This window comes from Vigna unguiculata, chromosome 7, assembly GCF_004118075.2.
Source record: "Vigna unguiculata cultivar IT97K-499-35 chromosome 7, ASM411807v1, whole genome shotgun sequence".
Lineage (NCBI taxonomy): Eukaryota > Viridiplantae > Streptophyta > Magnoliopsida > Fabales > Fabaceae > Vigna > Vigna unguiculata.
Window position 1 is genome coordinate 6,394,504 of NC_040285.1, and position 23,406 is coordinate 6,417,909.

A 23,406-nucleotide genomic window follows, 5' to 3' on the forward strand; every position below is an offset into this window, starting at 1 on the left:
CATGTGTAATTTAAATATTCTATAAACATAATTTATAATTAAAAAATAATAATAATTATATCAATCCAAACACTCAAATATTTCTTCATTTTCCACTCTCCTTCTGCCATTATTTCAATAGAATAACAATTTTAATGAATAAACTATCTTTAATTTATAAATTCTTATTTTCTTATCAAATTTATTACATTTAGAAATCAAATAGTGGAAACAAAGTCAATCCAAACCGATCGTGTCCAATAACTTTATTACTCATGTTAAACTACATCGTTTAATAAAACTTCTGCTAAGTACATGCCATAAATTTATGCAAATATAGCTGCTTAAAATTTTTCATGTTGTAAATGGAGATAATACTTCACATGGAGAAAATATTTCAAGCAATAATATTTAGGTTAATTATAGGACTCAAAAAATATATCTGTGTGGTACAAGATAACTTGAATAGAACCTCTCTTAAAGTTAGAAATGTGAAACGCAACAAATCCCATGAGTAACCATCCTTCGACTTTATGCACATATCTCAGATAAAAAAACCTTCAACACGCCCACCAACTAACATTATGAGATATATTGGCTATTCCAACAGAGGTGATGACAACATAATTAATGTCACTAATATTGGTAAAATATTTTTTTTCTACTTCAAGTGGTAGAATAACATAGATAGAACATTCCTGATTAAAAGAGAAAAGCTCGAACAATTTTACACTCCATTAGAAGGGAAATGCAACCAGAAAGCTCAGGAGTACTCTATTGATAATTTAGGATGTTATGATGTGAATTTTTGGAGAAATAGTACAGTTCAAATCCATATATAGCATTCAGGTGACCGTCACAAGAGAATACAAATCCGACTAAGATCAACTCATGAGCTCATATAATCAATTAATTAATGACAAAATCTAGCTAACATCGTTTTAGCGCAGTAATAAAACTATGTAATTAGCAAGCACACCACCTCAACCAAGAGTAACATTATAAACGTATAAATCATAAGCAACACCAAATCAATTCCATTAACCAGTTTAACAAATCCGACCATCCAAAACTCAGGCACAAAAATGTAAACCCTAAGATATAATAATCCAAATCACAAAAACATAACAATTAGTCCACTAATTAACAACTCGACCAAAACAAAAAACAAGGCGGCGGTGGTTAATACCTCCTTCCGCCGGCGCCGCGACCGAAGGCGAGCGGTGCTTGTACGGGAACCGGATCGACCTTGACGACGCCGGGGACATCGGACATTCCGAGGGCGGCGAGCATGTCGATGGTCTCCTTGTCGACCTCGATCTGGTCGGTCCGGATGGCAGAGACTTCGGGGACGAAGTCCATGCGGCGCTCGCGCTCCTCCTCCTGCAGCTTCAGAGAGATGCCGCGCACCGGTCCCTTCTGGATGCGCTTCATGAGATGCGTGGAGAAGCCAGCGATTTTGTTGCGAAGCCTCTTCGACGGAATGATAGCCACCTCTTCCAGAACCTTCTTGTTGGTGTGAAAGTCCAGCGTCATGCGAGAGTAATACCTCTCTATCACTTGCCTTGACGACTTCTTCACTGTCTTCGTCCTCACACGCCCCATTCTGCTGATTCAACTGCTTCTCTTCGTCAACCACACCACCTACACACAGACGCAGATACAGAGCGGCAAGCACGGAGGTAGTGCAAACAAAGGAAAATTAGGGTTTTGTAAAAATCCTATCTAAATCATTGGGCCTTTTCTGTAACCAGCCCAAGCCCATATTATACCAACAGACCAATTTCCCTGTTTCATTTTTTTTTTTATAAAATAAACGTTTTTTCGGTACTTTAAGATTTACTCGGTTCATAATGGTATACAACAATTAATAAATATATTGATTTGGTTATCATAGCAATGTTTTTACTTATGTATTGACATGTAATGTAATATTAGCGTATCTATTACATGTTTGATTTTTGAAGTACGGAATTATTTTCGATAATAATTTTAGCAGAAATTAATTTTGAAGATATAAAAATTAATAAATTATATGTATATTATATTAATATGGACGTAAAAATAAAAAAAAGACGTAACAAATATCATGAAATTAATGAAAAAAAAAGACGCGTACAAATTTTTTTATGTTATTAATGTAATATATATATATATATATATATATATATATATATATATATATATATACATGTACGATACTTTAAAAGTTATAATATATTTATTAAATTAATTTAAAATTATAAATATATAATTAACTTTTATATAAGTATTTTATTTTGTAAAATTAAATAATAATCTTTTAAATATATATATATATAACAAAATATATTATATATAATTGTTTTAAACAATAAATTAAGATTGAATTTGTAACGTCCCATTTAATTATTAAGCGAAATTAAAAGAAACGTCACGCAAAATAGTAATGTAGAGTAGTCCTGGGGTCCTTAACACAACCCATACTAACTGGGCACACCACGATGCCAACGGAAACCAGATAAAAGGTCTAACCAAAGAGAGTAGAATAGTAAGGCATAGAGAAATACATGGGCCGTAGCCCTAAAGAAAACCCACGAAACAAAAAAGCATAAAGTCCAGCCCAGATGGCTAAGCAGCAGAATCTCCATTTCCTTGCTGACCTCGGGAACCTCGCCCATCTGCTCCCATCAATTAAATTGATGATCATCGCAAGAAAGAAGAATCACATACAAGACAACCATACAATAAACAAGGTAAGCTAGAGCCAACAACATTTTTATCATACAATCAAATATATTTCTCACCATTCAATATCCATACATCAACCAAGCATGTTATGACTTTCGATCAATACACTACGACTCGACTCGACTCATCCGGATACGTATAACTTGGTCAGATTCAGCGGATGCTTGCGCTTGTGGTGGATACCTCTGCTCACCCCCGAGCTATGTGTTACAAGTGTTACGATGGATCAATTTTCCCTCACCACAAGGTTAGCCCTTAATGAATTTCAGGCCTCCTGCTACTCTCACCACAAGAGTTAGTCCGCTCTAGGTGAGACTAACTGACTCCTCAGAGTGTCAGGATGCGACCTTACCTTGAATCCTTACCTAGTTATACAGATGGGGCACCACCAAGGACACCCACTAACAGGGACCATGGAATTACGTCCTGACCACTAAAGCGCGACCCTGAAAGTCTCACCTAGAGACCCCAAAGAATTATGCACTGACACAGACAAAAATACGATCATATAGTCAAATAATATTCACCATGCAAAGATACATTCATTATGTCAACCTTTAAAGCCATTACCTTTCACATTTCCAGGTCCAACCCTTTCCAACTCATCATAATCCATTCATGCACATAGAATCCAACTCATCTCATTTTCATGCCACTTTAATAACACTAATCTCATTTAGTTCACATGCCAAAACTCATACCAAACCCATCATTTAAATTTCATGAATCATGCTACGTACACATCATGCTCCAGTATATACATGTCCCTCATCATAACATTCATACCCAACCAAAATAGATCATCCAGAAATAAACAAACATCCCAACACAGCACTGTCTCGCCCAGCACCTCGCTCAGGCTGAGGGGTCTCGCTCAGGCGAGACAGTCTCCGCCTAGGCGAGGGCTCAAAACAGGAACAGGAAACAACGTGGGATCTCGCTTAGGCGAGACCCCTCTCGCCTGGGCGAGTTGTCTGCTCGCTCAAAATTAAAGAGTTGGCCGCCTGGGCGACCTTTGGCGAAAAAGGCTTGGGCGAGCCTCCGCCAGACTCGCTTAGGCGAGTTCGACTCGCCTGGGCGAGATTATCAGTCCTCGCCATAGCCTCACCTGCAACAGAAGCATCATTCAACCCAGCCAATCACACAAAGCATCTTACATACCAAGAACAACGATTATTCCATACAAACGATTCTCAAGCTCAAGAACAGGCATAAAACACAACTTAGACTCGAACCCTAACTTCCCGTACCTGGAAAAAAGGTTAACAGAACCTTGACAGCACGACCACGGACGCAACAGCTCTAAGGGTGGACTATGGGCTGAAATAGGGTGGAACAGAACCAAACAAATGACGTTAACAGAGGCTTTCAACCGAAATCACGAAAAGATGGTAAAAAGGAAACCAATACGGCTAGAAGAGATACTTACATGGAGCACGAGTTCTCTTAGCTCAATGTGGCAGTGGAAACAAAACTCTAGCGGAGGGGGTTGATAGCTGCAGCTTAAGTTCTCTGAAATGAAGTGAAAAATGTGACTTAGGACAACTGAGAAGGGTTTTATCTACTGGATCAGCCCTTAGGCCCACTTACAAGGACAGCCCTTTAGTTTAAGGTAGAAAAAAAAGGAATAATATTAACGGGTCTTACAGAATTAATCAAAATTTAGAAATCAAATTTAATTTTAAATATGATATAATGATTCGAAAGTGTAGAAACATAAATAATAGATTCTTTAATAATGAAAAGGAAAAACAATACAAAAGTTATTGAATAATCTCACTAAAGATATAAAGTTTAAATCATACAAATAATGTGAAAAATACACAATATAAAATTACAAATAATAAATCAGGGTATAATAACATAAGTAGTAAACCATCTGGATCTAAAACTACTAAAAATTGACCATAAGCGATAAATATAAAAAGTAGACTTTTGTAAAAATACAAAAGTTAAACCTACAGTTAGAGTCCTTTCTCAGAAGTTTTTTCTTTTTTAATTTGAAATTCAAACTCTTATTATAATTTTATAATTTTTTATGATTTTAAATTTAAAATTCAAAATTTATTGTATTTGAAATTCAGCAATATATATCTTAATTTTAGAAAAAATATTGAGATTAAAATCGTTAGTAATCTTTATATCTTTACAAATTTTAAGAATTTATAATTTTCACTCTGTAATATTTTTAAATAATTAATTAAACTTTTCTAAGAGGTGAAAAACATTTTATCAGTTGTTCAAAAATATTAAAAAGGCTTTAATTTTTTCTATAGATTTTTAGATTTTAAAATTCAAATGCAAACTGTCATATCGTATTTTTACCACTTGTGTTTGCTATTTTGAATTTCAAATTTAAAATTTGATACCATGTATTTCGAATTTTTAATTTTCTATGTAGGTGACAATATAAATATTAATTTGAAAAAAAAAAGTAAAATTTCATTACTACTTTTGTACGATATATCCTATTTGTATGTTGGCATCCATTAGTTTGATTTATTGTATACAACACTGTAAGCTTATTCCGGGTAAAGAGATTTATAGAAAATATATATATATATATATATATATATATATATATATATATATATATATATATATATATATATATATATATATAACAAAATATATTATACATAATTATTTTAAACAATAAATTAAAATTGAACAATATATTATTGAGTAAGCTTTCTAAAAATATAAAAGTTAAATGATAATAAAAATGCGAAGAGAACACAATATAAAACTACAAATAATATTCATAACAATATGATAATATAAGTACTAAACGATCTAAACCTACCAAAAATCGACCATTAAAAAAAATATAAAAATTAGACTTTTAAAAAATAGGTTAAATTATACTTTTAGTCCCCATTTTCGTAGCAAAATTTGAATTTGGTCCCTCAATTATTTTTTATCTTAATCTGGTCCCTATTTTGGAAAATTTGACCCAATCAAGTCCTTTCTGTTAGTGGTAGAGTAACGGTGTTAAATGGGGTGCCACGTGTCAGCTTCTGGATTTTTTGAATTTTTTTTATTTATTTTTTAAAATTTTTTTTTGAAATTTTTTTTATTTTTTATTAATTTTTTTAAATTTTTTTAAAAAATTAAAATTTTGCCACGTGTCAAGCGGACATCGTGCCACGTGGCAGTGACAGTGCCACGTGGCAGTATTTGGGAGTTGTCATTTTCTCATTCTCAATTTGGTCCCTGTATTTTATTTTTTGTCTCAATTTAGTCCCAATTTTTGTAAAAATTGTGCAATTTTGTCCCTCTCCAAATTGAAATCAAATTTAATTTCTATATAAATATGCAAAGATATTTCTATCAAAATTGGTATTTCAAGTAAATATTTTTAACAAGATTAAATTTATTTTAATTTATATTTTACGTTAAACTTTATTTAAAATTATTTTAAAGTTGTTAATAGAAAATAATATTAATAAAAATTCATAAATTATATTGATATTTTATTACATTATACTTTAATATTGTTTTTTATTTGAATTTATATTTTAAATAATTGCATATTTTTAAAATGTGTAAAATTGAATAATTTCTATACAAATATTTTAGTTAGTATAAAAATAAAAATTATATAATTTAAGAAAAATTAACTAGTTTATGTAACAATAAAAAAGAAATAAATTTAAAATTTGAAAACAATTTTAAGTAAAATTTAATGTGAAACAAATTTAAAGAAACTTAGTTTTATTGAAAATATATAATAAAAATATCAATTTGAATAAAAAAATTAAATTTAATAAAAATATTTGTATAACATTTTATAATTTTTGTTTCAATTTGGAGGGGGACGAAATTGCCCAATTTTTACAAAAATTGGGACTAAATTGAGAAAAAAGATAAAAATACAGGGACCAAATTGAGAATGAGAAAATGACACCTCCCAAATAGTGACACGTGGCACTGTCACTGCCACGTGGCACGATGTCAGCTTGACACGTGGCAAAATTTTAATTTTTAAAAAAATAAAAAAAATTAATAAAAAATAAAAAAAAATAAAAAAAAAATAAAAAAAAATTCAAAAAATCCAGAAGCTGACACGTGGCACCCCATTTAACACCGTTACTCCACCACTAACGGAAAGGACTTGATTGAGTCAAATTTCCCAAAATAGGGACCAGATTGAGATAAAAAATAATTGAGGGACCAAATTCAAATTTTGCTACGAAAATGGGGACTAAAAGTATAATTTAACCTAAAAAATACAAAAGTTAGACTTACGGTGTACTCATGTGTTGGAGTTTTTTTTTTCATAGTTTTTTTTATTTTATTTTGAAATTCAAATTCAAACTTCATTGTTATATTTTTATAGTTTTTCTTATGATTTTGAATTTCAAATTCAAACTTTATTATCATATATTTTGAATTTGAAATTTGACAATATATATCTTAATTTTAGAAAAAAAATATTAAAATTAAGGTTTAATACCTAATTTTGTCCTTTAATTTTAGTGGAATTCTCAAAAAGATCCCTAATTTTTCAATTGTCCAATTTAGTCTTCAAGTTTTTTAAAAACGTATTAGTTTGTCCTCTCTTTTAATTTGATGTAAACGTTGTTTAGATTTTATTGAGATGGCACATTGTGTATGAAAAATTGACACTTGTTTAAATGATTAGTGGAAATTGTGAAGGTGACGTGCCATCCCTTTATGAAGGAAAAATGTGAACATTGCCCTAATTCATTGAATACCTTCATCTTCATCTTCATCTTGTTCATGCTTAGGGTTGAGGTGAGTTATGGCTAGGTCTCTTTCATCTTCCTCTTGTTCATGCAATGTCTTAGCGATTCAAAATCATAGCATTCCCTCTGATGGATTTGGGTCAAGGTGTTTTGCAGTAAGCCCAATTTGTAATTGCAGAGAGTTTGCAGTGTTGAAAACGGCAAGAACTATAAAGAATAAGGGAAAATAATTTTGGGGTTGACCTAATTATAAGGTAATGTTAATGATTTTTTTTTAGTTTATTGGTTTAGTTTGTTTTACCGTTTTTGTAACCCTAAGGTTATGTTTTTTTTTTGAATAATAGAGTGGAAGCTCATATTTTGTTGGATGCAATTACTTCAAATGGTGTAATGAAGATGTTGGCAACCAAAGGGATTGTACTATTTTGAGATAGAGGAAGAAGATATGTAATTTAGAGAAATATCTTAAGGTGTTAAAGAAATGGGTTAATCTGTTGATATGGTTGGTTTTTATTTTTGGTATAATGAATGTGATCCTATCAATGGTAGTGAGAATTCCATGAAGAATGGGTGTATGAATGTGTTGCAGTGATTATGTAGGTCTTGTAGGTGTTCAAGGATGTAATTGATGTTGCATATTGTAGGTGCAATGTGTATGCAAAAAATAATACATTATGAAGAATTTAACTCCTAAAATGTAAGTGTGTATGCAAAAAAGAATATGTTATGGACAATAACATTTAAGAGAATTTTCATATTTTGGATGCTCAAATCACAACATTATAGGGCCAATGCATTTAGGCATAATTAAACATCCTTCTCGACTTTTAGACTAAAAAAATGATATATCAATTTAGAATATGAAAGGAACATCATGCCTGGTAGTATATATAATGTTGGTCAACTTATGTATATATAATATTGGTTCATTCAGACAAATTTTTTTACAATCCTTGTTGAACAAGTTTAAACAAAAATTTGTTTCCCCATTATTGTGGTTTACGAAATTAAGTCTCCATTTTTACCTCTTTTTGTGTGTTTATTTTCATGAATAAATAAACTCTTTTCGAGCTTTTATCGTGTTATATCCTCAAGTTTAGTGTGTTTTGTATTGTTTTGTGTTTTAATTGTTTTATGATTGTTTTGTCTCTAATCTCCTTTTCTAAGTATGTTAAATAAGTTAATAAGAAGCATTTGTGGTGGAGGAAAATAAGCAAGAACTCAAGGGAGCATGATTTTGAAGCAAATACCCACGTTGCGCACCACTAGAATCACGCCCAATGCTTTAAATACAGAATGTTGTCAAATTGTCCAAGTCTAAGCGGTGGAAAACTAGGGTTGAAGTCATCTTCCTCATTTTGCACAATAGATAAACACTTTTGGGTGCTTGGAGAGCCTTTTGGAGGTTGCTAGGGGTGTTGGGAAACTCTCCCACTCCTCCTTGGGTCTTCTCCTCCATTCATGGTGGGTTTTCCCCCTTTTGGGGTTATAGTGAGTTGCGAATTGGAGATGGAGACGCGAATGAGAGGCGCAATTGGAGCATGAATCAGTTGCCAAGAATCTTAGGAAAGGGCTTGCATCTTTTCTTTGGTTTCCATTTCTTCTCTATCACTTCAATTTGTAAAACCTAGGTTCTCCACCATGGAGAGCTAAACCTATTTGTTGATATTAGATATAATGAACTAAATTCTTGTGTATTGTGTGATGCTAATCCATATGTTTTTTCCATTTCTATGTTAGTATTTGATTTCCATGCTTAATGCTTGCTTTGGTTTGGCTATCATGCATGATTTGTGGTTCTTGAGGTGTTGGAAAATGTCTTTTGAACCTAGAACTGAAATTGAATGCCTAATGGAGATAGAACATGATTCATTAGTAATCTTAAGACTCTTGAACTTAATGCATGATTTCACTTGTTGAGGATTCAAGGAATTGAAACTCGATGAGTTATCATAAACTCAAAGTTGTTAGGAATATGCTTTGAGTATTCTTTTGAGTTGATTTTGACTTGAAATTGGAATTAAGATGTTTGTGAATGCATGAGAATGAAATCAAGTCTTGACAATTGTATATAAGCTATGTTAAATTTCTGAGCACATCAACTGTTTGATAAAATACCAAAAAGAGTTTATTTGTGTTTTTGTGAGCTTTGTTAGATTTGTCAAGTGTTGCACAAGTCCCTGTAGAGAGAACAATATTTATTACTTGCTACGTGCAACATTCGGCATACATTCCAAAAGCCTACGAACTACATTAACAAAATACATGTCCTTCAAACTTGTAGTTCAAAGAACTACATATAACCAATCTTCAATCTTCTTCCACTATGCATGTCATATGTTCTAATTACATTTATGAATTCAACCTTGTTTCCAAAATATGTTCTAACCTCCTATTCATAATCAGTCATGCTTTTTGACATGGTAAAGGTTGGAAAATGCCCATAACTTTGTCTGTCATCCTTTGAATCACTGTCACACACGCTGCCCAACTCTTCTAACTCCTAGTCACCACCAGACCAACTTGAATCATCATTACTAACTTTCTCATCCTCTCCATCCATTACTTCTTTGTCAAAATCAACCTTGCCTTCCCTTTTTTTCCTCTTTCGGAAGGCACTCCCACAAGGCACCTTAACATCATCATCATATTTTTCATGACGGACTTCCACCTCCACACTACCTTTCATTACATGAATATTGCCATGAACATCTTCACTAACCTCAACCTGACTAATGAACCCCACCTTCACCCCCACCCTCAACCTCAATATCAACCCCACACTCAACCACAATAGCAACCCCACCCTCAACTGGAACATCAACCACAACAACAATCTCACCCTGAAATTCACAATCAACCTCACCCTTAACCACTACAACAACCCCACCCAGTGGCAGAACTTGACCAAAAATTTTAGGGGGGCCAAATTATATTTGTTATATATAAATTATTTTTTTTATTAAAAAATAATAATTTCTTTTAATTAAAAAATAATAATTTCTTTATATAATTTTTTTATTCAAAATAAGCACTCATGACAATAAAATCCAAACAATATAACAATAATATATATGAAAGAGTGACATAAAGTTTATCATCAACAATAATATATATATATATATATATATATATATATATATATATATATATATATATATATATATATATATATATAAACAAAAGTTACCTTTAGTCAGATGCATTTGATATGGACCTCATTTTAGATAAGTTCTTCATACCTCATCAATTTGATTTGGTGGGTATTGCCAAATTTGAAGACGCTTCCCCGGATCATGTTCTAAAGTATTTTCAAATTCATTATATGTAACTTTAGGAACATTAGAGAGTTGTTTTTCGTTTTCTTCAATATTTGGATTTTCATGAAGTTTCTCAATTTTAGATGATGTAGATGCATTTTTTTCATCTTCATCACAAGCCTTCCTCAATATTTTAAGAAAACTAATAACTTCTAAATGATTAGCTTCCCTTACCTTAGAGTAGATTCCTAATCTTGTTTTTTCCTTACACAAATTCAAAGCCTAAAATAGCTCTATCTACACAAAGAAGAGTTTGATCAACAATTAAAGCATGATTTTATGATCTCTAACAGATAGATATATGTCTAGAGCGTAGAAAAGTCACATACAAGAGGGAAACATATTGCTTCAAAAACAAATAGGAATAGATGAACTTACTCAAAAGAAGAAATTGTTCGATCCAAAATGTTCCTTAACTCTTCAATTTTGTTGTAGTGGAATTTGATTTTGAAAATAATAAGGAATTGATGGTGAAAAATGTAAGACCCGTGAAATTAATTAATTAAATAAATAAATAATTAATAAATACGAGTAGAAAGTGTCTTTATGGAATTAATTATTGTTTAATGTGATATGGATAAATACTAGCTCATGTGGTTGAGAGTACTTGGTTTGTGTGAGAGGACTTGGGTTCGAGTCCTATGTATGCCAATTATGTGTTGTATTATCAATTTTAATAATATGTATGAGTATGGATTGATAATGTAAGCTATTATTGATTGGAGGGTATCACCAAATGTGAATTGGCATAGTGGTTGTGCTTGGCATTATGAGTGGAGGGTTACGAGTTCAAACCTTGGTAGACGAAACTTAACCTTCATTTTTACTAAACTTAACTTGGGATAAATGTGGAAAGGTAGAGAGAAAACCTAGCATAATGGGCAGCCAAGAGGGTTGGGAAAACCACCAAATAATTAACCTTCAAGGGGAATTAAAGCCCAATTTCGTTTTATTTTTAAGACACCTATAAAAGGAAAATTTTAGGTAAAAAGAAGGGTTTCTGCCATTGTTTTGTGGCAGCTGGAGAGGAGAGCGAAATTTGAGAGTGAGAGGCTGAATTGAGAGTGCAAGGGGGAGCTAAACTGTAGTTGTATGTTTTTGGTTATATTGTATGCTTGTGATGTTGTTTTGCCATGAACTTTCGTGTTCTACCTGAGAGGAATTAGGGGTTGGGTATTTGGGAACTGTTTTATTGGTGTTTTTGCCTAGATGTACGATTATGATGGATGTCTGCAATATGTATGCTGCTATTGTGCAAAATTGTGAATTTGGGGATTGTATTGTATTTAAATTATGTGGTATGTTTGATGCAATCGATACAAGCTACTTTGGTATGAAGTGGAGTGTGAATTGGTATTTTGGGTTGCCGTTGTTGCATGTGTGATCAGTGTATGAGTATGCATTTCTCGCTCAGGCGAGCCAGGCTCGCCTAGGCGAGATTAGCAGAGACGCAAACTCTGTTGCCATACGAGCTTCTCGCTCATGCGATGAGGATTGGGTTTGAGCGACACATACACTCGCTCAGGCGAGTGAGGTTCGCCTAAGCGAGGTGGTGATGAAGTTGCGTGTGTTGAGCGCGACTTTTCGTCCAGACGAGAGTTTTTGTGGGTTTGAGCGAACCATGGTCTCGCTCAGGCGAGAAGGTCTCGCCTAAGCGAGATATCGTGACGAAATTGTGATGTGTTACTTGCATTGTAGCTCAGGCGAGGAAGAGTTGTGAGTTTTGGGCGAGAGATGACCTAACGTGATGATGTTGTTGTTTTAAGTTCGCTCAGGCGAGGTGAGCTAGCCTAAGCGAGACTGAGGGCTTAGCTTGGGCGAGAGTCCCTAGCTTAAGCGAGTTTATGCGAAATTCCATGTTTGTGTGTGCTTGTGTGTGTGATTTGGCTTCTGTATCCTAGGTATAGGATGTAAATGCATGTGGTGTGGTGTTTGGGTTTGAAGGACTAAGTCCAGTAGGGGTCTGGGATGTGCTTGGTGGTTGGACATATGATGGGCATGGAACTGATTGAGTTCCCGTCAGCTACTAATGGGCGAGGAGTCCTTAGTATGGTGATTACATGTGTCGGCCGCACGATGGGCAAGGAACAGATATGTTCCCGTCGGCTACTATTCGGCGAGGAGTCCATAGTATGGTGATTGTGTGCGTGCCAGGGTCCAAGTGTGAGACTTGGATGTTTTACTACAGACGAGGAGTTTGTAGGGCAGGACTATGAGCGGGATAAACTCATAGGGTTGGACCACGAATGAGTTAGTTTCGTGGAAGCACAGTGAAGTCCCAAGACCTAGTTCATGCATATGAGGTCATGGTTGGGTGATTTGAAAAGTATGAGAATTTTAGTTATGTTATTTTGGGTTGGGGAACATACTTATATTCATGTATCAATTTTATATATTGTGCATAGCTCACCCTATCTCTGTGTGTATGACGATGATCGAAAAAATTGTTATCCGAGAGCAGATGATTTGACAAGTGAGTCAGGAGATGCTTAGAGACGGAGAGCATGGGCTACTTGGGCTTTTGAAAGCAAACTTTATTGTTTTGATTTTGATGTAATTATTTTATGCTGAACTTTAGTAACTTGTATATACAACGATAATGTACATTCGAACTATGTCTGGTTACTAGTTTTGGTTTGAATTTCCAGCGTTTTTGGGAAATGGTTTATTTATAAATGTGGTATTTATTTTATTTTAGAATTTATTTATTAAATATTAGTAATAATTCCTTAAGGATGTTACAAAAATTGAGATGAAAATAAAACGAGAGAAAGATATGGAGGCATAGAAGAGAGAAACCAAATAAAAAGGTACAAAAAATTATAATAGAGAAAAAGACGTAATTTTTAAAATTTAAAAAAGATTTTTCAAACTAAATTAATATAAATAAGGTAATAATATATATAAATAAAGTAATAATATATAAATAAAGTAGTAATATATAAATATATTTTTTTAAAATATATAAAAAATAAAATAAAATAAAAATGAATTAATATAAATAAAATAATAATTTATAAATATTATTTTTCAAATATATAGAAAATAAAATTAAAAAAATGGTTGGGGGAGTCGTGGCTCCCCCCTGTCACAACGTTCTTCCGCCCTTGACCCCACCCTCAACCACACCATGAAATTCACCATCAACCTCACCCTCAACCTCAGCAGCAACCCCACCCTCACCTTGACCTTCCCCCTCACAATTATCCTTATATTCCACCGGATACTCCAGCATTTCAACAATCTCAACTGCAAATATTGTGTGTACAACAAATAAATGGACTTTACCCCATCGCTTGCCAATATGGACCATGTCCATTGCACCAGTAGCATCGCACAAGAGGTGGAACTTTTTACCCAAAAAAGAACCCAAACCTATAACATACCACAATTCCTTAATATCTACATATCCAATTTGTTTAACTATATCTACTACCTCAAAGTAACTCCATCTATCTAGGTCATAAGACTAGGTACTTGTATCCCCAATATATTCCAATGCCCTATTATTAACAAAATGGCCACCATGGTGGACCACCATTTCAAATAAATTGTTTGACATTTCAACCTATATATACACAAACAATAGTTATCCTGTCAAATATATATGCCCACAAAATCAAGACATATTACAACCCATACCCCCAAAAATCAATCAGACAAGATGTATAACTAGGGGACCACAATCAAACCAAATAGAAGTGCGTGGTGGGCCTTAAACAATAATACAATCCACTACCCACAACTTGACAAAGCACAAATAAACAAAACACATGGATATTGACACAACAACAATAGGCAACACACATATCAAGAAGGAAAACCCCTAAATAGAAACTTAAAATCGAACAACGAAAAACTAAAAGTGCACATTTCACCACCAATGCACATAACCTTCCAAATTATAATGAGGCAATATCATGAAGAAATCCAATCTCTACAATCACTATCACATGAGCAAATTAGAGGACCACATAATGTTGATGAACAAATTACATGGAAAAATCAAAGAAAGGGAGAAGAAATCAGCACACCTTCCACCACGACAACACAAAATCTTCACGAACGACAAAACCCTAATCGCTTTCAGCTTCTTCTACTATGGACAATGCTTTTTTAATCCTTGCTTTTGATACGTTTTTAACAAAAAACACTTTTCCAATCAATTAAATATTAATTTTCCAAGTTGTCTTAAAATATGCCACATATGTAATCCTATTTACTACTCACTATTATGTTAACTGCTTTAACCGCGTCAATAACTTGGACTAACTTGGACTAAATTGAATTTCCTTAAAAAACTAGAGGACTAAATTGACAACTAAAAAACTAGAGATCTTTTTAAGAATTTCACTAAAATTAAAGAACGAACTTAGGTTTTAAGCCTAAAATTAAAATTGTTTGTGAATTTTATATATTCAAAAATTTTAAGAATTTATAATTTCCCCTTTTTAATAATACATTTAGTGTATGTTATCAAAATTGTTTTTTAAATTATTATTTAAGTTTTTTTATAGGTGAATATATACGATCAATGGTTTAGAAACATTAAAAAAGTTTTAATTTTTTATAATTTTTTGGATTTTAAAATTTAAATTCAAACTTTGATATCATATTTTTTGTTATTTTGAATTTTAAATTCAAAGTTTGATATCATATATTTCAATTTTTTTAATTTTTTATGTTGTTCACAATATAAATCTTAATTTGATATATATATATATATATATATATATATATATATATATATATATATATATATTAGTTTGACGATTATAATTACTTTTTCAGAAATACAAAATTATATCTGTTTGAGAAATCAAGTCTCATAATAAAAGGACTAAAAATGTAAAACAATTTATAATGTCATAATTAAGGAACTTTGAAGTGTAGGTGAATTGAATCTATGGATTTCAAACAAAATTAATTATCAATATTAGATTTTCGTTATGCAAGATATTAACATTCATGTAATACTATTTTTTAAAATGGTAGGATTAGATCGAGTTTAGTTTAATTTTCAACTCAATCTATTTACATTTTATTGAATTGAACTTTTTTTCATACTTTAATATGACGTAATCCAAGAATAACTTAGTTGACTTTGATTAATAGAATGAAGTAATTTAACAATACTGATAATAAATAAAAAATAATTATAATTGATCAAGTAACTTAAGATAGTAATATATGTCAAATGATAATTGATTAATTTATTTTTAAATATTCTTTTAATCCTTTTTGAAAACATCTAAAAGTAGTGATCGCGGTTCTTATCTTATGATAAATCTTCTTCCCTACGAGCATGATTCGCCGTTACATCGTCAAAATATTATCCAGAGAAAATACCATCTTTGATCATCAACAACTAAAAGAAAGATAAACTCGAATTTTAAACTAAATGCTAAAGATGGTCAAAGTGAGGACTGTTTGAAGAGCATGTAAAGAAATGAAGATAATTCCGAGGTTCCAATAAAAGTAACACAAATATAAAGCTTCTAACATGAACTAAATGAACACACCGAATAGAATAAGTTGGTGAGATTTCACTAAACCCATACTTTCTTTTCTCATCCATTCACATTAAAGAAAAAATAGTATTTGCGTAATTCCTATTTTTTTAATTCCACAAGAGACTCCTTTTTTCTATTTATAGACCTTCATGATGATATGAAGGCACCAAAAGCTTCAAATTCACAAAAATGAGTCTATCCATTACAAAGTCAACATAAACATAAATTAATAAACAACAATAATAAAATTAATAAATTAAAATTATTAACTAATAATCAAATTATAATTTATTATTCAATTAAAATTAATTTATACTAATGTCCAATATCATTACTCATGTTAAACTATATAGTCTAATAAAACTTCTGTTAAATATGGCGTAAGATTATGCAAATATAGCTGTTCAAAAATTTTCATAATGTAAATGGAGATAATACTTGACATGATGAAAATATTTCAGGTTAATTATAGGACTCAAGAATATCAATCTGTGTGGTAAAAGAAACCTTGAAGAGAACGCCTCTTAAGTTAGAAATATGAAATGCTACAAAATCCCATGAGTAACCAACCATCGACTTTATGCACATATCTCAAATAAAAACATTATGAGATATATTGGCTAATACAACAGAGGTGATGAGAACATAATTTAAGTGGCAGGATAACATACATAGAACATTGCTAACTGAAGGAAAATGCTCCAATAACTTTACACTCCATAAGAAAAACCCAGGATTTCTCTGTTGATAAGTTAGAATGTGATTTTTTGGAGAACTAGTAGTATAGTTCAAATCAACTAATAAGCTCAGATAATCAATCAATTAACATGACAGAATCTAACTAACATCGTTTCAGCGCAGTAATCAAACTATGTAATTAGCCCATCACTTCAAACAAGAGTAACATTATAAACGTATAAATCATAAGCAACACCAAATCAATTCCATGAACCAGTTTAACAAATCCGACCATCCAGAAATGTAAACCCTAAGATATATAATAATCCAAATCACAAAACATAACAATTGGTCCTCTAATTAACAACACGACCAAAATCAAAAATAAGGCGGCGGTGGTTAATACCTCCTTCCGCCGGCGCCGCGACCGAAGGCGAGCGGTGCTTGTACGGGAACCGGATCGACCTTGACGACGCCGGGGACATCGGACATTCCGAGGGCGGCGAGCATGTCGATGGTCTCCTTGTCGACCTCGATCTGGTCGATCCGGATGGCAGAGACTTCGGGGACGAAGTCCATGCGGCGCTCACGCTCCTCCTCCTGCAGCTTCAGGGAGATGCCGCGCACCGGTCCCTTCTGGATGCGCTTCATGAGATGCGTGGAGAAACCAGCGATTTTGTTGCGCAGCCTCTTCGATGGAATGATAGCCACCTCTTCCAGAACCTTCTTGTTGGTGTGGAAGTCCAGCGTCATGCGAGAGTAATACCTCTCTATCACTTGCCTTGACGACTTCTTCACTGTCTTCGTCCTTACACGCCCCATTCTGCTGATTCAACTGCTTCTCTTCCTCAACCACACCACGCAACACAGACGCAGATACAGAGCGGCAAGCACGGAGGTAGGGCAAACGGAGGGAGATTAGGGTTTTGTAAAAATCCTATCCAAATCATTGGACCTTTCGTGTAACCAGCCCAAGACCATATTAGACCAACAGACCCACTTCCCTTGTTTCAATTTTTTTATAAAATAAATTTTATAAAATAAGTTCTTTTCACAGTGGTATCCAATCCAACAATTAATAAATATATTGATTTGGTTATCATAGCAATATTTTTAAGAGTCCAGATTCTTTATTCAATTTTTTTTTCTCTGCTAAACATTACAAATACAATATATTAGTATTTTAAATATTTTTTTAATATATTATAAAACGTTAAAATTAGTAGTAATCAGTAAATAATAAAAAGAATCAGTAAAGAATTCAAATTTCATTTTTAATTATGTATATTGACAATGTAATATTAGTATATTTATTACATGTTAGGTATTTTTTTAAATATTAATTAATTTTGAAGATATAGAAAACGTATTTAACTTTTTTACTTTTATTATCAAATATACTGTAGTGGAAACCTTAAATCCTATTCTTTACACTTCAATTCATTTTCCACACCTTATTTTCCGACAAATTTCTATTTTTCTCTACTAAAGGTACACACAGATTTTACCTTCATTTCATTTCTATTCTACTGAAATGTTTTTCTATAGAAATATTTGTATTAAATTCTAAATTTTGTGTGTATAAAATTAAAATATATTATTGTTTGTAGTTGTGGAATAAGAGAAACAGGAAGAGTGGTTGAATGATTTAAGATGGTCAAAAGAGAAAAGAAAAAAAAATTGTGTGAATATGGGTAATTGAAAAGAGATAAAAAAAAATTGAGTAATTTTACATGAAAAAAAAAGGAGAGATGAGCGAATTTAGGAAGTAGAGGGTGTAAATAGCAATAGCTGCCAAAGAATTATATTCATATTCGTGCAACATGAAATGTTGAAGGTTAAGATTCTTGTTCCATTCATAATAAGCTAATTTGAATGGAAGGTAAAGCATTTTACAGATTTATCTTTGTAACTTACACTCATAGTCATGAATAGGTTTGAAGAATAATTGTTTAAATAATGCATAATTTATTATGTCTTTAAGTTTAATAAATTATATACCATTATGAAATATAATTAATTATGTCTAAATGCAAATCAATTATGTCCAGTTTAATATTTTTTACACTTGTTTTTCATTATACTCTTCCAGAACCAAAGGAGCGCATGGTCTTGAATTATGTTATTAAGGACATAAAAATATGAAAAATAATATCATAAAATTAATGAAAAAAAAAGACGCATACAAATATTTTAGTGTAAATAATTGTAATGATATATATATATATATATATATATATATATATATATATATATATATATATATATATATATATATATATAAAGTATGAGTTTTTAGTAATTTACACAAGAACAATATGGGACGAAATATATATGAACAGAGATGGTAAATAAATTTATTTTTATGGATATTTTTCAATCTCGTTCCTGTTTAGATGGAGAATTCCTACATTGACTAGGTATGAGTATGAATATGAAAAATTTCTGATTTCTGACTTTTTCAATTGGGTATGAGAATGTACATATTTGTCCCGTTCTCGTCTCCATACCTGTCACATCCCGATCCCCGATTAAATTATTAAAATATTAACAGTTAATTAAGTAACATTATATATATATATATATATATATATATATTATATATATATATATATATTACTACCCACTTTTTATTTTTATTTCTTCTAATTATTTAGTTTGTTATGAAATTCATTCTCATCTCCAATATATTTTTACTCTTATCATAATCTTTATCACTTATGTTCAAATGATGTATGTCAATTAAATATTTATGATGTTTCAGATTTAAATATTTCCATTCTTTTTCAATATTTCTATTTATTGTGTATTTTCATTTCACATGAAAATGTTTAACACTCTCAATTTAAGTGTTTAATGGCATAAACATTTCATTTACTAGGTAATATAAAAAAATTATCTTTCTTTATTCTATTATTATATATTTTTGTTTCATTTGAACAACTCTTGTTTCATTCACTCATGATTTAAGTGAATGAATCCACTAACATATATAAAATTCAAGAGATTTCAACGGCCTAAGAGAATGTCCGAGGTGGACATGTCATAATATCCTTCGTAGATCACGTCACAACCTTCTTCTTCTTGTACATGGTTGGACATGAGAAACGTTCTACAAACTACAACGACATATTGTTGAGATATTCTCTCCTAAAATCTAAGTATATTTATTTTGACTAACAAACTTATTCAACAACCGAAAATGAAAAATAAACAAACAAAAAATATCACGTGCAATCACGTACAATTTAAAAAATAAATATCTAAAATATAAGGATTCATGATTTGAGTGAATGAATTCATTAACATATGTAAAGTTCAAGAGATCTCAACAGCATGAGAGAATGTCTGAGATGGACATGTCATAATATCCCCACAACGTCTTCTTCTTGTACATGGATGGACATGAGAAATGTTCCACAAATTATAAAGACACATTGTTAAGATATTCTCTCCTAAAATATAAGAACATTTACTTCGACTAGCAAACTTATGAAAAAAAAAAACAAATAAAAAATATCAGGTGCAATCATGTGTAGGAACATTTACTTTGACTAGCAAACATATTCAACAACTAAAAATGAAAAATAAAAAAATAAAAAATGTCACTTGCAATCATGTGTAGTTTAAAACAATAAATATCTAATATATGTGGATTCATGGTTCTAGTGAATGAATCCACTAACATATATAAAATTCAAGAGATCTTAACGGTATGAGAGAATGTCCGAGATGGTCATATCATAATATCCTTCATAGATCACGCCACAACCTTCTTTTTCTTGTACATGGATGGACATGAGAAACGTTCTACAAACTACAAAGACACATTGTTGAGATATTCTCTTAAAATCTATGAACATTTATTTTGACTAGCAAACTTATTCAATAACTAAAAATGAAAAATAAACAAATAAAAAATATCACTTGCAATCATGTGCAGTTTAAAAAAATAAATATCTAACATATTTCTTAAAACAATTTTCGTTATTTCTCAACCATTAACTATGTTAATATTTGAAGAAATTTCTTACATCTCCAAGGTATTTTTCATCTTATCATACCTTTAATATACATATGTTTTCCTTTGTGCAATTTCATTCGATAATCTCTCAAATTGTTTCTAAGACACACATTTGATAATTTTTTAATATTTTTATTTTTTGTTTATTTTTATCATGTAAAATACTATTTTGATATATTTTATATAATTTTTCTTAATCATACTGTAATTTGTCACCATAATTGTATAAATAAATTATATTTACTATAATATAAAAATTTAATGTAATTTGTCATGAATTTTTTTTATCACCATCCAACATATATTGAAGTTTAAAAGATATAAGATCTATTTTAAAATTTTATTATTATTAGTTTAATACTTTTTCTTTTCATGATTTTAATCAAGTGATGTGTTATAACTTTTATTAGTGTATAAAAAAGAGATTCATTAGAATTTAAAAAATTGAAGTAAACAAATATTTAAATTATATTTTAATTTGAATATTTGTTTTTCTTTTATATTTTTTAAAATATTTTTAAATTTTATCAACTTATTTGCAAATTTAATAAATGTTTTGGTTCTCATGAAATTTTATTTGGTATTCTAAATTTAAATGTATACAATTTTAATTTCTTTCTAAATATTTGATATCAAAGAAATAATTTTCCTCTTAATATTGAATATTTGATAATAGGCTTAAATATACATTTGGTCCCTATTTTTGTTGATTTTATTCAATTTGGTCCCTATTTTCGTTTTATGTTCAATTAGGTCCTCATTTTCGTCAAATTGTGGTCAATTTGGTCCTTTTCACTAACGGTGTTTAAATAGTTAACGTTTTTGAACAGTACATGCCACGTGTCAGCTCCTGGTTTTTTTGATTTTTTTTTTAATTTTTTAATTTTTTTAATTTTTTTAAAATTTTTTTAATTTCAAAAAAAGTGTCCACGTGTCAAGTCACAATTGTGCCACGTGTCAATTTCTGCTAGTATTATTTTTTTTGTTCAATTTAGTCCCTATATTCGTTATTTTTGTTCAATTCAGTCCCTATATTCGTTATTTTTGTTTAATTTAGTCCCAAATTTTGTGAAAATAGAACCATTTAATTTTTAAAATTGACATTATTATTACTTATTTTTTAAATTTAATTATAAATTATAATATTTAATTATTAATTGAATATAATTCTTAGATTCAATTGTTAAATAGAATATAATTATTTAAATATTATTAAAATATAATTATTTAAATATTATTAAAATATAATTATTTAAATATTATTAAAATATAATTATTTAAATATTATTACAATATAATTATTAAAATTTTAAAAATATATATTAATATTTGTAAAATTTACATTTAAATTTAAAGTATTTAATATTTTTATTGCATTTTAGATATTAAAATCTAAAATATTTTATATGTAAATGTTAATTTTACAAATATTAGTTTATTTTTCTAAAATATTTTGAATATTTAAAATATTTTTATATATCAATTTTAAAAATATTTTAGAATATAAATATTAGAAAAAAAATTAATAATTATATTTTCATAATATTTTAAATAATTATATTCTATTTAGAAATTAAATATAAGAATTTATTCAATTTATAATTAAATTTAATAATTTATAATTGAATTTAAAAAATAATAAATTTAAAGATCAATTTTAGAAAAGATATTAATATAATTTGTATAAAAGATATTAAATTTAGTGTCAGACTAAATTGAACAAAAATAACGAATATAGGGACTAAATTGAACAAAAATAACGAATATAGGGACTAAATTGAACAAAAATAATAATACTACCACAACTGACACGTGGCACAATTATGACTTGACACGTGGACCATTTTTTTGAAATTTAAAAACATTAAAAAAAAATTAAAAAAAAATTAAAAAAAAATTAAAAAAAATCAAAAAAACCAGGAGCTGACACGTGGCATGTACTGTTCAAAAACGTTAACTATTTAAACACCGTTAGTGAAAAGGACCAAATTGACCACAATTTGACGAAAATGAGGACCTAATTGAACATAAAACGAAAATAGGGACCAAATTGAATAAAATCAACAAAAATAGGGACCAAATGTATATTTAAGCCTTGATAATATTATGTTTCCTTTACCGTAATTTTTTATTATTTTATAAAAATTAATTAATTAATATTCAAATAGTAAGAAAATGGGTACGGATATGGATACGAAAATATACTTGTTACCGGTTGGAAATGTGGATGAGACAAAAGTTTGATACCCGTTATGTTTGAGTATGAGAATGAAGATGAATTTTTTCTATAAAGATGTGTATGGAATAGCGAAACCTGTCCTCCCGCCGCGTACCTTTGTCATCTCTAAATACTGGTATAAAAACATGGACGGAAAAATATCTCAAATTGAAAATATCGAATATTACCCACCCATGTTTAATAATTTAAGAATTCTCTTTCATATGGGTTC

General features: G+C 30.3%; 2 protein-coding genes across 2 annotated transcripts; both read right to left on the reverse strand.

Moving 5' to 3' along the window:
• Positions 1–962: 962 nt before the first annotated feature.
• LOC114191730 (40S ribosomal protein S17-like) lies at positions 963–1,679 on the reverse strand. The gene has a single exon (XM_028081091.1). The coding sequence runs from the start codon at positions 1,582–1,584 to the stop codon at positions 1,162–1,164; it is 423 nt and encodes a 140-aa protein (XP_027936892.1). The 5' UTR covers positions 1,585–1,679; the 3' UTR covers positions 963–1,161.
• A 15,464-nt stretch (positions 1,680–17,143) lies between these two features.
• Positions 17,144–17,880, reverse strand: LOC114191731 (40S ribosomal protein S17-like). The gene has a single exon (XM_028081093.1). It carries the CDS (start codon positions 17,752–17,754, stop codon positions 17,332–17,334), a length of 423 nt encoding a protein of 140 aa, XP_027936894.1. The 5' UTR covers positions 17,755–17,880; the 3' UTR covers positions 17,144–17,331.
• Between the last annotated feature and the right edge of the window lie 5,526 nt (positions 17,881–23,406).

Bases quoted from the DNA above. Each gene is read 5' to 3' on its own strand.
- LOC114191730 (XM_028081091.1), bottom strand. From the start codon at position 1,584: ATGGGGCGTGTGAGGACGAAGACAGTGAAGAAGTCGTCAAGGCAAGTG.
- LOC114191731 (XM_028081093.1), bottom strand. From the start codon at position 17,754: ATGGGGCGTGTAAGGACGAAGACAGTGAAGAAGTCGTCAAGGCAAGTG.